The 17,037-nt window shown below is 45.6% G+C and overlaps 1 protein-coding gene across 1 annotated transcript in view; it reads left to right on the top strand.

The window, feature by feature from the left end:
• The window catches only part of Dglucy (D-glutamate cyclase), an 88,693-nt gene that overhangs the window by 57,134 nt on the left and 14,522 nt on the right, over positions 1 to 17,037 (top strand). Inside the window, exons 8-11 of the mRNA XM_005343454.3 lie at positions 5,028 to 5,288; positions 7,853 to 7,952; positions 10,444 to 10,592; positions 13,034 to 13,153. Of these exons, the coding sequence (XP_005343511.1) occupies positions 5,028 to 5,288; positions 7,853 to 7,952; positions 10,444 to 10,592; positions 13,034 to 13,153 (630 nt within the window). The remainder of the gene's footprint in view (positions 1 to 5,027; positions 5,289 to 7,852; positions 7,953 to 10,443; positions 10,593 to 13,033; positions 13,154 to 17,037) is intronic.

Genomic DNA, 17,037 nt, shown 5'->3' on the forward strand with positions numbered 1-17,037 from the left:
TCGAGACAGGGTTTCTCTGTGGTTTTGGAGCCTGTCCTGGAACTAGCTCTTGTAGACCAGGCTGGTCTCGAACTCACGAAGATCTGCCTGCCTCTGCCTCCCAAGTGCTGGGATTAAAGGCGTGCGCCACCTGTTTTTGTTTTTGTTTCAAGATGATTTTCTCTGTGTAACAGCCAAACCCAGTTGTCCTGGAACTCACTTCCAGGCCGACCTTGAATTCACAGAGCTTCGCCTGCCTATGTCTCCTGAATTCTGGCATTACAGTCATGCACCACCTGATTTAGCGACAGCTTTCTAAGCATGGGACAAGGCTGCTGGGAACTTCTAGGGAGCCTGCTGACAGGAGGTCTATGGAGAACTGGTTGAAAACTTTTCTCCTCTGGATGGGTCTGCATCTGGGAGATGAAGTTCTAATCCCAGGTAGCCAGCAGAGGGCGCTGTGTCACCGACTGTTCCGCATAGTACAGTTAGTCCAATGGCCTGCCCTCACAAGACAATTACTGCTTCCCTTTCCTCATCAGTGTAACAAGACTACAGACAATTACACCACCCTGCCAGCATTGTGCTAAATAGCAAACATTAGTTGTGCTATAGTTACCTCTGGGCATCAGCAAACACATGTTCCATCTTAGTAAATGTTCTAGTGTCTCTAAGAGACAGGTTGTTATTATTATTATTATTATTATTATTATTAATATGAACTTCAGTTAGTAAAAGAAACCAAAGCACTTAAGGTTAAGAATTACCCATCCACATTCACAGTAGGTGGTTGGGGTAGATATTGAACCCTTGTCCGCTGATTCTGTCAGCCATGGTTTGTATATGCTGTGTAAATTAGAATCTGAAATATAAATTGTGTGTCATTTTTTTGCCTGGACAGTTAAGAAGTTCTCTTAGCATTCCTTAGAATATCCCATTCCTCCTGTACCTTCTCAGGAGTGGTGTTCTGAGAACTGGAGGGTAGCCACAAATATCTGGCGATATCTGGGACTTATACGGCCTCTCCCGGAGTCTCACGGATTCCCATTTCCCAGTCAGATGCTGGGATCAGTAAGTGTGGACCCAGAGAGCACAGAGGGATGAACCAGCGTGCAGAGGAGACTCCTGGACCAGACTCCCAGGAACCACAGAGCTGCCTCAGAAGACCGTCTAAAGAGAGCAGTGCCGCTGCCCCCCCCATTTACCCCCACCCCGCAGTGCTATGAAACAGACCTCCCCAGAAGTCTGACCCCTGCTAGCCAAACCGAGGACTCAAGGTAGCCGACCATCTTAGAGATGGCTGCTTCTGTCCACCAGGGCTGGAATGATGATCATTGCTGAGCTTCCTGATAAACTCTTGGACATATTTGGGTTTGATTTATTTATTTATTTATTTATTTATTTATTTATTTATTTATTTATTTTGCTTGGGTTTTTTTTTCATTTTTAGAGACTGTTATTTAGATATAAATACATAGGAAATTCATCATATACGCTTACCACAAAACCACCACTAAGGGCATGCTCATGGTGCGCATAGAGTTCTATATGTTCTTGCCTGAACTATTAAAAGGAGTGTTTTGGGCTAGTGAGATGGCTCGGTGGCTAAGACACTTGCTAGCAAGCTGACGACTGAATTTTATCCCCAGGCTCCACGTGTTAGGAAAGAATCACCTCCTCTGACCTCCACACGCAGGCTATAGCACACACATGGGCATGCACACACGCACGGAGTCACACATGAATACATGTAGGGTTTTTTTTAAGAGTACCCCCACACTCTCCTGGGTAGATCTTTTAATTTTTTTTTTCCATAATAATTTCTTCCTCCAGGGCAGTCTTACCCAAGCTGATGGCACTCCTACTTAACGCAGCGTCATGAGGGAAGATGAATTATTAACTCTGAAATTAGCTCTGAGTTTAAAAGAAGGGGCTGACAGTAGATTTACTGCCACCTCCGTTCACCCATCGCATAGTAAGGGCGAGCAGAAAGGTCAGACAGAATGTCTCCCATAGGCGCTCCTGCAGACGGAGGCAAGCTTGAGGCGTGAGCCCCAGAGGAGGCAGATTTATGACCGTCTGATGTGCTGATTTCATCTGTGAAAAACTATCTTTGATCTGCAAGAACAATAGATGATTTCAATTCCCACTCAAATAAGCAGATGTAAGATTAACGGCGGTTGTGCTGTGAGCTGGGCATTACTCACTGGGCTTATTAATAGAGCCACTCAGTCATTTTTAAGAGGACATTGACTTGCGTCTGAGGTGTCTGGAGGATATGGAGGGTGCAAGATTTATAGCAATGGTTTTTGCGCTGGTAATGAAATCATCATATATATTTAAATATGTGTGTGTGTGTGTGTGTGTGTGTGTGTGTGTGTGTGTGTGTGATGAACAGAGCTTTCAGTTTCTCAGATGCTCCTCTCGCTCTCTCTTGAGTACCCATCATAAGCCAAGAAGCACGTTACACCCAGTTTTGTTTTATAAAATACTGTTATTCTTCTCTCTCTTGTTATCAAGATTTCATGCTCATCGTAGGACCATCAGAAAATACATGAAAATAGCCTCAGCCTGCTAAATACAGTGGTCATTAATTCAATATTGGAGCTTGACCCAGTCTCAAAAATCTAATTAAGTAATAAAATGAAGTTATAGAAAGAAAATGTACGAAAGTAAAGAATCAGTAAAAATGACCAGAATCCTGGAGCCCGAGGAGATGGCTCAGTTGGTTAAGTGCCTGTCATGTCCCCAGGGGGAGGAGCTGGGTTCAGTCCCAAGCTTGTACAGGAAGTAGGGACAGCAGAGCAGTGTGTGCCCCGGAATGCCAAAGCTAAGGAGGCAGACAGGTAGATCCTGGAGGCTCCCTGGCCAGTCAGCCTAGCCAAATCAGTGAACTCCGGGTTCAGTGAGAGGCCCTGCCTCAAAGAACGGAAGGAAGGAAGGAAGGAAAGAAGGAAGGAAGGAAGGGAGGAAGGAAGGAAGGGAGGAAGGAAGGAAGGAAGGAAGGAAGGGGAAAGGAAGGGAAGGGAAGGGAAAGGAAAGGAAAAGAAAAGAAGAGAAAAGAAAAGAAAAGAAAGGAAAGGAAGGGAGGGAGGAAGAAAGAAATTAAATGGAATGGAATAAGCAATCAAAGAAGACACATGATATCAATCTTGGGTCTCCATATGCACATGCATACACACACACACACATACATGCACAAGAACAAATACACTTTTTGAAATACCAGAATCCATCACAACCAATAAATTATTAATAGGCTTGTATTTGCTGCTAAAGTCATTTCCTTTGGTCCCAGATCTATGCATGCAGGACTATATGTAATGGAACCTTCCATGATAAGCTTTTTAATAAACTGTAATGACTCTCCATATCATGAAATGATCTCTATAACACCTACATACTGTCTGTCTGTTTGAGACAAGTCTCTCTCTATTGCTCAGGCTAGCCTTGCACTCTCGGCAATCCACCTGCCTCAGGCTGGGGTCACAGGAAAGAGTCAGCACAGCCAGTTCCCGACATCCTTTTTAATGTTTGCATAACATTCCATTGTGTGAAAGTACCGCCATTTGACTAGCAGACCACAAACAAGGCCATAGTAGGCGCCCTTCTCACTAAATTTCACACATGCCGTGACTATTTTTTTAGGGATGCCGGAGACAGATGAGAGAATTGTAAAACATTGAAGAAAAATCACCTTCCAGGCTCCAGCTTCCAGATCCCCCCGCCAACAACCCAGTAGTCGGGAGTTTCTGTCTCACAGACTCCCTCCATCTTGTTACCCGCCTCATTTTTCATGTAGGAAAACCCAGATACAAGGACCCATAGCTCTCATGTGCCAGGTCCTGCATTTGAGTTGTTCCTATCTCAGTTTGGAATGGTACCTCCAGATGGGGGTCCAAACCCAGCATCCTAGCATCCCTAATTCTCTCTGTGAAGCTCAGCGCCTCTCCACATCCCTCTGGCCTGTTCTGAGGCAGCCCAGCTGAGGTGGAAGTTCTGAGTCACACTCTTGCCTCCATGTGGCACTTGTAGGAAAGACGTGAGGGTAGACTGAGGCATGACAGTGTGGACAAGAGTCAGGAAGTGGTGTTGCTTAGCCGGGCCTGGTGTTAGCAGTTGTCCCCTGGGTCTAATGGGGCTCTTCTACAGAGGCAGTGGATGGCTCCCTGTTTGCTCAACTCTTCCACTAGAAGACAGTCTATATCTGTCTCTATTATAGGAGGCACAGTCCACAGAGTACAAGGAAATTGACCCCTCGTGAGCAACCTTTCCCCCAAATGGGAACAGAAGTCAATGAACAACTGGGTAGCCTCTGGTCCTCTGGTAGGGCAGTTCTAGGCTGCATCCTCCATGGCTTCTTGGTGACTCTCAAGCAAGACAGAGTTCTGGTTGCCCTCGGGATTAACTGGCTCACTCTCGATCCTTTAATGGCCTCATCTTCTGCTGTGTTCTCTGGTATTACTGTCTCCTGGAATACCTGCACCCCAGACCTCGTCTTGGGCTGGTGGGGAGGACTTCCCAGTGAATGTAGGCCATTTTCTTTCCTCTTTATATATTCTACTTACTAGGCTTCACTAAACTATTCTAACAAATGAACCTCAACAGGCCACACTCAAATGCCGCAGAAGGCTGTGCTATGTCCATGTAACAGCACACAGTAGGTCTTCAGGGAATTCTGGGTCAGCAGGAAGGGATTCTGCTCTCCCCGGCTACTTGGGGTCCCATCGGCTCTGCCATCATATCGGGCTTTAGCAATCAACATTTCAAATAAGAAGAGCATAGGTGTGCTTGGAGAAACACATGGAAGTACAAGACCATGCACCTACTGTCTCCTCATGCTCCCTGAGACTAAGCCAGTCTCTTGGCCACCCTAGCTAAGAGGGAGGGGAGAGGCAGAAGACCAGAGATAGAAGTGCATCCCTACGAATAGTTTAGTCTGACATAGCCCTCCATATGACTTCTGAACCCGAAACCGTCCACACTATCAGTGTTTCTACCTTAAGCACAGTAATCTAGATAGTTCTGCTTTATTTTTGTGATTTTAGGGAACCGGGGGATCAGGCACCTGCTACACAAAGATGAGCTGCTGCGGGCTGCGCTGTCACTGTCTCACGCCCGCTCGATACTAGTCACCACTGGGTTCCCCACACATGTCAACCACGAGCCCCCAGAGGAGACAGATGGCCCGCCGGGAGCCATTGCTTTAGCCGCCTTCCTTCAGGCTCTGGGGAAGGAGACCTCCATGGTGGTAGATCAGAGAGCCCTGAGCTTGCATACGAAGCTTGTTGAAGAAGCCGTTAAGCAAGGTGAGTAGTGACCTGAGTTCAAGCCATTTCCCCAAACAGGATTCTGAGAAAATCAATGTTTTGGCCTCCACCAGCCACTACCCAGCCCTAGGATGTGTCCTCGAGATTGGGCATTTTATATCCAAGCTCAGAACAACTTTGTTAAAGCAATAGGGTCTCATTTTATAGAGAAAGACCCTGAGGTTCCTGGAAGTCCACGTGATCAACCGATCACTGTTGTCCACACGGTGGCCAGTTCCCACCACCAATCAGTGCTCTGAGGGATCAAAGCTATGTGAACCCATGCCACCCAGAACAGCGGGGGTGACCCTCAGCCTAGCAGGGACAGGATCTGGAGGCTAAGTCTCCTGTCTCCTTGGTGATGCACATATCTTAGCAAACATGAGGTGCCAATTTTTAAAGCAGTCATCTTGAAAACGCACTTTCCCCTTCTCACATCCCCTGTCCCTCCCCTCAGCATCTTGGCACTGTCTCCCAGGAAACCACCTGCATCTCAGGTCTGGGTTGCAGGGCAACCAGAACGCTGTAAGAGAAGAGGCAGGTTGTTTGGTTTATGAAACTGGAAGCTGAGACCAGTTACATGGTGGAGTCTACAATGAAAGCTCTCAGGGACACCACTGTGGAGATAAGCGGGGACAAAGGAGCCAGGATTGTTCCCTGTGGCCTCTCATCCAGAGGACAAGAGGAAAGGAGACATTAAGAAATACTAGACAGATCAGCAAGTGAAACCAGGAAACCAAGGGTTCAGGTGACTGACCATGTCAACTCTGCTCCAGGACTGACAGCAGGTGCCACATGACACCGTGCCGTGGCTATGTTTAACATTTATTCTCCAGAGAGAGAGAGAGGGAGGGAGAGAGAGAGCCCTGTTCCTTTCCTGAGAGCTCAGCCAGGTGGCTCTCGGGGTCTCAGGGCTGTCTGGGCTGCATGATGCCATGGGAGGTACCATTGCTTTATGGGATTCTGCAGAACTTTTGTTACATTTGGATGAAGTAAATGAAGCAACTGGACCTGTTTGTGAAAATTATTTCAGTCTGTTTTTGAGGCCTAGCAAATGATCTGGGGGGGGGGAGGACAGTGTGGTCCTTTCTCCCCTCTCTGGGCACAAGCTCAGCAAGGATTGTACCCTAGCTCAGAGGAGGGAGCTACATCTCCTGACCCGCCTTGTCAGAGGTCTTGTGTGTTCTTTCTCAGACATGTGGCTCAGTTGTCTGCCTGGGCTTCCTGGTACCCACACCCCAACACCAGTGCAGCCAGGGGAGTGAGGGGGACCTTGAGTCAGTACCCACTTTTTACTAGCTCCCAGCCAGGTAACTGACAGGTATCAAGGCCATCATGGGTCCACCCCAGCGAACTGAGTGGGTGGGCATAACTTTACAGAAACAGTACTCAGGAAGTTCATGTGGCCTAGCCAAAGTCACATGCCTCTAAGTCCAGGGACCAGGGTCACTGCCTAGCAATCTCTGTTGGCCATCTTTCCTTCTGCTTGGAAATTTGCCCTGGGCCTGTGAAAAAGCCAGGATTCATCCCCAAACTGCTGGGAGATAAATGAAAATTTCAAATTTCAAATGAATTTCACTTAGGGGGGGATACATGTATGTCTTCCACATAATCTACAATAATGTGTTTTATTTGTGTAATTGCTGACACAGTTTCTGCACAGCTTATCCTAGGGAAGAAAAGAAAGCCACCAGCCCAGGAAAGTGTTATATTTTTTTAAGAATCAATTTCATTCTGTTGATACAAGTTCACCACTGCCGTACAAGTACAGATCCCAAGGCTCTGGGCCTCTGCTTCAGTTGGTATTGGTCTCCTCTGAAGAAGTGCTTAGGTGGAGAGGGAACTTATAAGATCTGGGGGTATGGATTTAATGGCTGGTTTTAATGTCTCCTTGTCACCTGACAAAGGAGTCTCAGTTGAGGAATTATCTAGATCAAGTTGGCCTGTGGATTAGTATTGCCAGCTGAACTAACCCTTTCTTTACTAAATTGCCTTGGGTAAGGGTGTTTTAGCTCTGTAACAGAAATTAAACTAAGACAGAACTGGAGTTGTGCTACGAACACACACACACACACACACACACACATACATATATATGCACACATACATACTATATCTGACATACAACCTCCTTGGTGTCACTGAGCATCAATTTTCCCCTTCAATAATATAGAAATAATAATCACTTTATGGAAGAGGATTATGAAAATTAAATGATAGCATGCATGTAAAAATCCTGGCACTCTGTCCTGTGGGCATCTAAACAAGTACATGGGACTCTTGCTGGCAGTGGGTTGGAATAGACCTTCTGTTGACACAGCATCATGGGGCATCTTACACACTTCACATCCCCATGTGGGTACTGCTCCAGTTCAACCCTCCAGCTCCTGTCAACTCCGGAGTTTAGTTAGGACTAGAAGTAAACCTACTATCCTCTGAGTTCTAACAAAATGTTCTGGGAAGGACACCACTCAATAACGGTTATGCTACTGCCCAAAGACGCTTTTCAACAGCGCGGTGCCATCCCAGCACTGACGAGGCCGCCCTTTGTGTTTATCCTCAAGGTGTTCTGAAGACACCAATCCCCATATTAACCTACCGAGGTGGATCAGTGGAAGATGCTCAGGCATTCTTGTGCAAAGATGGGGACCCTAAGTCTCCTAGGTACGTATATGGAACCCAAGATTGGGTGCGTGGGGGTGGGGGAGATCACATCCTGTCACCTCGCTGACACAGTTTCTGCACAGCTTATCCTAGGGAGGAAAAGAAAGACACCAGCCCAGGAAGCCAGAGTTCTGATAAGCTATATTAGCCATGAAGTTGGGGCTAGCAGGGTCTACTTAGGGCTCCATAGAACATGTCCGGAAATAGATCCATGCCAGCAGGGGAGAGATGGAGCTCATCCCTGACAAAATAAGAAACGAAGTTAGCAGTCTCTCAACAATGAGGTCATGACAGTAGTCAAACTATTTCAATTGGGGGTAGCCAGCACTTTTAGGAATCAAAACAGAAATAGCATTGTAGAGTGATAGAAATTGCTCTTTGGAAACCCTCCCCCCAAACCCTATGGGTGTGTGTGTGTGTGTGTGTGTGTGTGTGTGTGTGTGTGAGAGTGTGTGTGTGAGAGAGTGTATGTATATGTTTTGTGGTTAAACATTTTGAAAACCCCTTTTTCGTAGTATGTTTCAGATTTTATAACTTATACAATGCTTTGTAAATCAGTACATGCATGTAACTGAAGCAGACACTTATGAAACAATACTGACTCTCGAGACTACAGCACTCAGATGGGCTCCATGTGCAATGCACTCTGTGCTTTCACTTCCAGCTTCTTCTGCTGCATCTGTGGCCTTATTCATCTGTCTCTGTCTCCTAAGGAGCTCATGCTATGTTCCATTCATTTTTCCCTCTTTGAAAGTCAGTCCTAGTTGTTTAATGTCTGTGATGGGAATGAGAAGTTGAAACAGCGTGAGACAGGCCTCCAGCAGCCAACACTCAGTCCCCCTCCCACTGGCCACTCTGCTGGATGTGGGGCACTGGGGAATTAGCGACCCCCAGGGCATCCTGTTACCCTGACCATCAGTCTCCGGGCCTATCAGCTTCTAACACTATTAAACTGAAGAAGATCCAAGTGGCTGTTTGTTAGAAGGCTGTTGGGGTAGGACAGGAAGATGGATGAAATCCAGGGGCATAGGAAAGGAAAGCAGCCCTCATTCCAGAGTCTTCCAGGGAGGAACGGAAACAACTGATAAAGCCCAAACTGCTCCCATGTGGGACTGAAGAGATGGTTCCGTGGTTAAGGGCTTTTACTGCTCTTGCAGAGAATCCAAGTTTGGTACCCAGCACCCACATGGGGCAGTTCACAGCTACCTATCACTTTATATCTGGGGGACTCTATGAGCCCTTACACTCACTCACACTCACACACACACACACACACACGCAGACACAGATACACATTGATAATAATAAAGATGTAACTTTAAGTAGTTCAGGGGCCTGCAAGATGGCTCAACAGGTTTGACACCAAGCCTGATGGCCTGAACTGGATCCCCGTGGTCCACATAAGGTGGAAGGAAGTTGTGTTCTGACCGCCACATCATTTGCTGTAGCACACATGTATCCACGCTCCATCCATACACAGTAACGGTAGTAATGCGTTTAAAAACATAGTCACGAAAGTACAAAGTCATCCTTAGCTGCAGAGGCTATGAGAGACCTTGTCTCAAGGAAGAAACACAAAACCCAAACAAACAAAAAGGCTACGCTTTCTCAGGGTCAAGATGTTTGCGAACTTGAGTTTATCCTAGCAATCCTTCCCCCAGCTCATCCAAGCAATATGTCTTATAAAACTGACAGTTTTCACTTACCAAAGAAACTCAAAAAGAAATTAGTAAACAAACTCACATCTTTTACTTCACTTTCAAATGTTGCTGAATCTCTAAGTCTTGTTGTAAATTGCACCCTTTGAGTTCTATAATTTGGCCAAAACATCATATATATCACATGTATTGTCAATAAAAAACATCTGAGTATTGCTTTAGCTCTTGAGAAGCCTACATCCATGTCTGGATGTGTACTGTCCTATTTGTGTGTGTGTGGTATGAGTGTGTGTGTGGTGTGTATGAGGTCTGGATGTGTGTGTGTGTGTGTGTGTGTGTGTGTGTGGTCTATATGTGTGGTATGTGTGTGTGCGGTGTGGTATATTTGTGAGAGAGAGAGAGAGAAAGAGAGAGAGAGAGAGAGAGAGAGAGAGAGAGAGAGAGAGAGAGAGAGAAAATTAATGGTGATCCTACCTAAATCTGAAATCTGCACCATCTCCTATCCCTGAATAGACTTGCTAACTTGTCTTAACTTTGACTTGTTCTGAAATTCTTTCTGGTGCAGTCAATGTAGTAGAGGACCCAGCTTTACCCGTGTGGGGGTCCTGGGAACCCCTCAGGCTTCTGGCAGCTTCGCTGGGCTCGTCTCTCCACCAGCAGCAATGTAGTGAGTAAGTTCTGCTGATGGCCCCCACTCCTGCACGAAGTAGGCCTCAGTCAGGCATAGGATTAAAGGAGCCAAGAAACCAAGGGACGTTCCCGAAGACGCACAGTTAGAGCCAGCGAAGCTGCCATTGTCCCCTTAAAGACTCACCACCATTGCTTCCGGGCAGATTTGACCACCTGGTGGCCATAGAGCGTGCGGGGAGGGCTGCTGACGGCAGTTACTACAACGCCAGGAAGATGAACATCAAGCACTTAGTTGACCCCATCGATGACCTTTTCCTTGCTGCACAAAAGATTCCTGGAATCTCATCCACTGGTGAGTTGGGGCACTAAGATTTCAACACGAACACATCAGTGCTAAGCATCTTTTTTCAACCATCGAGTGCAGGCCAGGCAAGGATGACATGCACAACTATTGCTTTTCACCCCCCAAACTGGGCTTTGTTTATTTCAGCCAGTCTAGACGCTAGTGACACCATGATTAAGAAACACAACAGCCCTTAGGAGAAAGGGAAGTGACACACACAACATTCTCCATTTACCCGATTCCAAAGTAATTAAACTCATCGTGAAATATTAACAACAGTGAAATCGAGGCATGCTGTATCATTTCGGTCATACAGGCTGGATTTTGTCACGTGTCATCTGAAGAAGCTCTTCCCTTTTTAAGTATATTAAATGTGAGATGAGGAAACTATTACTGTTACTAATACACTGCTTGGGTTCTGAACTTTGTACTTTTCTAAGAACTTTCACAACTGTTTTTGTTTTGTTTTTTATTTTTTATTTTTTCTATCCTGCTCAAAAACCCATGTGGTAGGAAGGAAGTCAATGAGAAAACGAGGCTCAATGAGATTGAAATTGCCTGGCTTATTAGCATTGCCAGCAGGATTTGGGGCAAAGTGCAGCCCCCAGCCCCTACTATCAAAGAATCACCTTGCTGTTAGGACTGAGCCAGTCCCCAAAGGATGCTAGCTAGCTCTCCCTCCTCCCTCAGGAGGCCTGGGGTAATAAAAGCCTGTCGTCCTGAGCTTTCCACTCCAAACTTCTGAGTGTTTCCCAGATCCATTAGTCTCCTCTGACTTCTGAGGTTTTGAGGAGTGAATGAAACCTTCTGGGTTGACTATAAAGTTTCTGCAAATTCCCACATTTTCCCAGAAGAGGCTGTGGGTGGGACACACGCAGTGTGGTCGGCTGGGTTGGTTTCTCACTTCCTGTCCCTCTGGGTTGGGCAGATAAAAGACCCAAGGCCAGCAAGGAGGTGTCTCCCGCAAGAGGAAAGAGTCCAAAGGAGCAATTAGCAGGCGGAGCCTGGGAAGCTGTAGGAGCGTCCCTCCCCCACCACACGTGTCCTGGCCCTCCCTGGTATCTTACTGCCCTGGCACTTCCAGGGTTGGGTCTCTTTTGTCATTCTATCATGCTGTCACTAATGCAGAAACCATTCTGAGAAAAACAGCCAGGGTAGAAACAGAAAATATCCTCAGGGTGTTAGTGGAAGGTGTTCAGTCACTCACACCCGTCCAGGTCTTTTGGTTCAGTCTGATCTCCAATGCCTGAGATGGTCTAGCTCCCCATCTCCATCAGTTCACTGGGGGTGCTAGCCTCTAACATAGTGGTTCTCAACCTCCCTAATGCTGAAGCCCTTTATACAGTTCCTCATGTTATGGTGACCCCCCCCCAACTATAAAATTATTTTGTTGCTACTTCATAACTGTAATTTTGTTGTTGTCATGAATCATAATGTAAATATCTGATATGCAGGATATCTGCTGTGTAACCCCTGTGAAAGGGTTGTACAACCCCAGAGGGGTCAGTTCACAGGTTGAAATGCACAGCCCTAACAGAATTAGTCTATGTATCCTAAGCCCTCATGGAAGAAACTCAAACACAATAATACCCAGTTCTGTCGAGGCTCTGGGACATGCCCTTGCATAAAGAAGTCAAGGCCATCCTTACTATGCTGTGCAGCGTGGGCCCCAACTCCTGCGCTAGGGCAGTCTTCACAGCTAGCTCTCCAGAGCAGCTGTGACTGGATCCCTTGCAGCTAAGCTCACTCCCAGACTGTCCAGTCTGCAGCAGTGTGCCTTCCATCAAGGATGTTTCAGACATTGGCCAGATGTCCCCTTGGTTTTGTTTAAAATGAATCACATGCATGAGTTTCCCATTCCGTAAGCAGAAGCCTATCGGTTGCAACCCCTTTGGGGGTTGAGTGACCCTTTCACAGGCGATGCCTAAGACATGTTATGATTCATAACAGCAGCAAAATCACAGTTCTGAAGAAGTAACAATAGTAATTTATGGTTGGGGTCATCACAACATGAGGAACTGCATTAAAGGGTTGAAGCATTAGGAAGACTGAGAACCACTGGGCTAGAGTAAGACACAGTTCACCTCAGCCAATGGGATGTTGGCCAGTCACATGGTACAATTCAGTGAGGAGAGCCACTGTGTGGGGGCTACTGAGTGTCACTATATCCTTGTTTCCAGTACCCCCGGTGACATGTCAGAACACAAGGTACCCCACCTGTAACTGGATGTGGGGGCCTTATAGAAGACAGAATCCCACTCCTGTGAGCTCCAAAATCAGACCTACTCTACCAACTATTGAGGTTTCTAGAAGACATGAAGAAGAATCAATGTCTGGTTGTCAGAAATATATTCAGAGCCAACCACTGACATGTGGGGGAGGGGCTGTCTTGTCCTCCCCCCTCCCGCTCACTTTGCCCCCAGCCTGTACACTGTTTCTCTTCCCTTCAGGAGTGGGTGATGGAGGCAATGAGCTTGGGATGGGCAAGGTCAAGGAGGCCGTGAAGAAGAACATAAGAAACGGAGATGTCATAGCCTGTGATGTGGAAGCCGACTTCGCTGTCATTGCTGGTGAGTACCTGGCTGCCCAGGGTAAGTCACCTGGCTTGAAGCCTGACCACGTGTGTTAGACAGTTCCTCATTACTGTGACATCTACCTGAAAGAAACAACTTCAAAGAAGGATGGATGGTTTGGGTGCATGGTCTCAAAGGGTTCAGAAAACAGTTACTGGCTTTATTACTCCTGGGTCTGTAGCCAGGCAGCCTGTCACGGTGGAAAGGCTGCCTATTCTACAGTGACCGGGAAATAGAGCAAGAGACCTTGTGTTTGCCTGACAGGCTACTGCTTCTTTTGTCCTATCTGGGTTTGGACCCTATTGGACAGTTCTGCTCACACTCAGGAAGGGCCTTTAACACTCAGTTGCTGTCCAACATGTCAGTCTTTTCTGGAAACACCCTCTAGACCACCTGTGCTTGACTGCTTTCCCAGACACCTCTCAATGCAGTCAGATTAACAATCGAGATAACCGAGATAACCATTACACCGGAGCAGCTTTCCTTCTCTGCAAGGGGCTCTAGGGGGCACCAGAGGAGGGCAGGGCCCTGCATGGGGATTCAGCCATTTGGTTAACATTCACAGTGTGCCCAGGCTTTGTTCTGGGTTCTGGGCACCAACAGAGATGATGTGTGCTGAAGAACCTCTTTCCTGAGCTGAGAGATGGTGACCAGGTGACATGGTGATGAGAGGTGTGAGGGCAACAGGACAAGTGACAGATAAGAGTGACAGGAAGGCCATTTGGTCAGTGCCTATAACGTGGTGGACAAGAGAAGAACTTCCCGCAGCTCCTTTTGCCAATTTCTGCCTCAGACTCCCTGTTCATCCTGTTACTGCCCTTCATCATGGAACCTCAGAGCCAGCCTTTCTTGTATGTCCAGGTGTTTCAAAGCCTGGCTTTCCCTTAGTCTCGCCAGAAGTTTCTGGAAATACTGACACTTGGAAAAGGCTCTCTCCCCTTCATGGTCAGAATCAGCCTGGAAAGGAGCAAACACCATCTAGGATGGAAAATCTGCTGGTGAGTTGCTGGAGGCTCACTGCATAAACCTGGAAGTCCTGCTCCAGGGAGCTGGGTGCACACCTTTAACCCAGCACTTTTGGGGATGCAGGTAGGCCAGTCTCTGTGTTTGAAGCTGGTCTATACAGTGAGTTCCAGGGTTCCAAGCCAGCCAAGATTATATAGCAAGACTTTGTCTCAAAAACCCAAAACTCAAAACAAGCAAAAGCAATGCCAGGAGAATATGAAAGATCACCTTGATCTGGGGGGACTTACTTCTGGACACTCAGCTAGGTTCTCATAGTGAATATCGGGAAAATCTCTCCTGCTTGTGGTGAACCTAGGAAAAAGGAAAGAGTTCAGAAATATTACCATCTCGCTCTATTCTAAATAAGATCTGGCCTCAAAAGAAACTTCAGCCTGCTGTGGTGTGAGGAAAGCTATACTTGCCTGGGAGAAGGGAAATACCCAGGTTTGGCCCATGGCCACCTTCCAGTGAGGGAGAGGAGACACCCAGCTCTGGTTCTACAGAGTGAAAGGAAAGATGCTGGGGACTGCAGACCACCAGACCCTGAATTTCCTGTAAACAACTTGTTTTTCTCTGCTCTGAGCAGCCTGACAGGCAGGAGAGTGGGTTCTGATGAGTCTGCAGCCCAAAGATCCTGAGAGCTGGGGCGTGGCCAGAGCCCTACATAAGCTGCCCCTGAGCACAATAAAGTGGGTATTTTTGGCATCCTTGTCTCAAGGATGTCCCTTGTCCCTGTGATCCTGTCTGTGTATGCTTTTAAATTTTCAGCCTAGTTCCCATAGTGCATAGCAAGTAAAGTGCATAACTAAACCGGTGTAGTTTTACAGAAAGAGATAAAGAAAGCTATGCAACACTAATCAATAGAAAGCAGACTTCAGAACAAAGAAAGTTACCAGGAACAAAAGAGCACATTCAGAATATAAAAGGGTCAATAAACAAGGAAGATATCACAATCTTTTGTGTATATGTATCTAACACCAGAGTAGATACACAACACACACACACACACACACACACAAAGGGAAAAGATCTGCAGAAAAAAAAATAGACGAGCCAACTATTATAGCTGGATATTTTACCATTTCTCTATCAGAAATAGACAGATAATAGCAGGCATAAAATCTGTAAGGACACAACTGAACCCAATAATGCTATCAATCAACTAGATATAATTGACACCTGTATTAGTTTCTTGTCTATTGCTGTGATAAAATGCCATGACCAAAGCAGTGTAGAGAAGACACTGTTTATTTTGGCTTGTGGCACAAGAGGATTAGGGTTCATATGACAGGGGAATGACAGCAAGCAGCACGGCAGTAAGAACAGAAAATTGAGAGCTCAGGTCCTGAACCACACGCATAAAGTAGAGAGAGCAACCTCTAAGCAGGCCAGGCTTCTTCCTCTCAAAGGCCACCCCCAGTGATGTACTTCCTCCAACAAGGACACACCTTCTGCCCCTCCCTCAAACTGCACCACCAACGAGGACCAAGCAGTCATATGCCCATGACTATGAGGGACGACTCATTCTTCAAGCCACCACAGAGTGCGTAGATTAGAAAATAAGAAAGGACTGACTTCAGTGATCCTAGCTTTTCCACCTTAAGGAAGTAGAAAGAAGAACAAATTACGACCAATGTTGCAGAAGAAAGTGAAGAGTAAAATTATCAGAAATTGAAAAATAGAAAAATCAATACATAAAATCAACAAAACCAAAGGTAAGTCTTTGAAAAGACCAATAAAACTGATAATCTAGCCAGGCTAAGACTAACAGGAGTAAAAGCGTGAATTACTATAGAAATAAAAGAAGGGATGTCTCTAGATTCTATGAACACACAGAAAAGATAAGGAAGGACTATTAGAAACAACCGTATGCCCACAGATTTGATAATATAGATAAAATGGATCCACTTCTTGAAAGACAAACACATATAGAAAGAAATTGAAATAGTCCTTAAGGAAATTGAACCAATAAATAAATACTCTTCAAAAGGCCTGGATGGGTCTATTGGTGAATTCTAAAACATTTACAGAAGAAATTGTAAGTTTTCTACAGTGTCTTCCAGAAGATTGAGCCAAAGGGAAAAATTTCTGTTCACTATGCGAGTCTAATCATCCTAAATCAATGCAAGGGCACTACATAAAGAAAGCTGTAGCTCAATATCCTTCATGAACATGAATATAAAAATGATCTAGTTTGATTCTAGAGACCCATATTGTGTGTGTGCACACACACACACAAGTGCACAAATATATACTTGCATACATGCATGCACTCATACATATAGAACAAATAAATGTAATTTTTTAAAAAGCCAAAAAGCATTCATCAAAATGTTAACAACAGACCCCAACAATATATTAAAGAAACATATCACTAACAAGTTAGGATTTATTTCAAATAAGAAGGAAGATCCAATAATCAAAAATTAATTCATATAACTTTCGATTTTTGACAAACTAAAGAAGAAAAATTACATGCTAAGGCAAGAAATATAGAAAAATATTTTTAAGAGCCCAGCCAGGAATGGCATGGTAGGACTGTCTTTCCTCACCAGTTTTTCAGCATCCTATTAGAAATCCTAGTTAGTGCAATAAGACAAAAAAGAAGAAGAAACAAAAAGCATATGGATTGGGAAGTAAGAAAATAAGTATCTTTGCAGATGGCATGTTCATCCATATGCAAAATCTGAAAGAAAAAAAACAAACTCCTGGAACTAATTAATAGATTACAGCTGTCCTTCAGGAGACAGCGCCTCCTTCCAATAGGCAACCAGTTTGCAAGAGGATTTGAAATTAAAAACACGTTGCTAGGATTGTCTGGAGGCATTACCATCCCTGACTTCAAACTATTACAGAGCTACTGTGATGAAAACAGT

This window comes from Microtus ochrogaster, chromosome 1 (assembly GCF_000317375.1).
Source record: "Microtus ochrogaster isolate Prairie Vole_2 chromosome 1, MicOch1.0, whole genome shotgun sequence".
Taxonomy (NCBI): Eukaryota; Metazoa; Chordata; class Mammalia; order Rodentia; family Cricetidae; genus Microtus; species Microtus ochrogaster.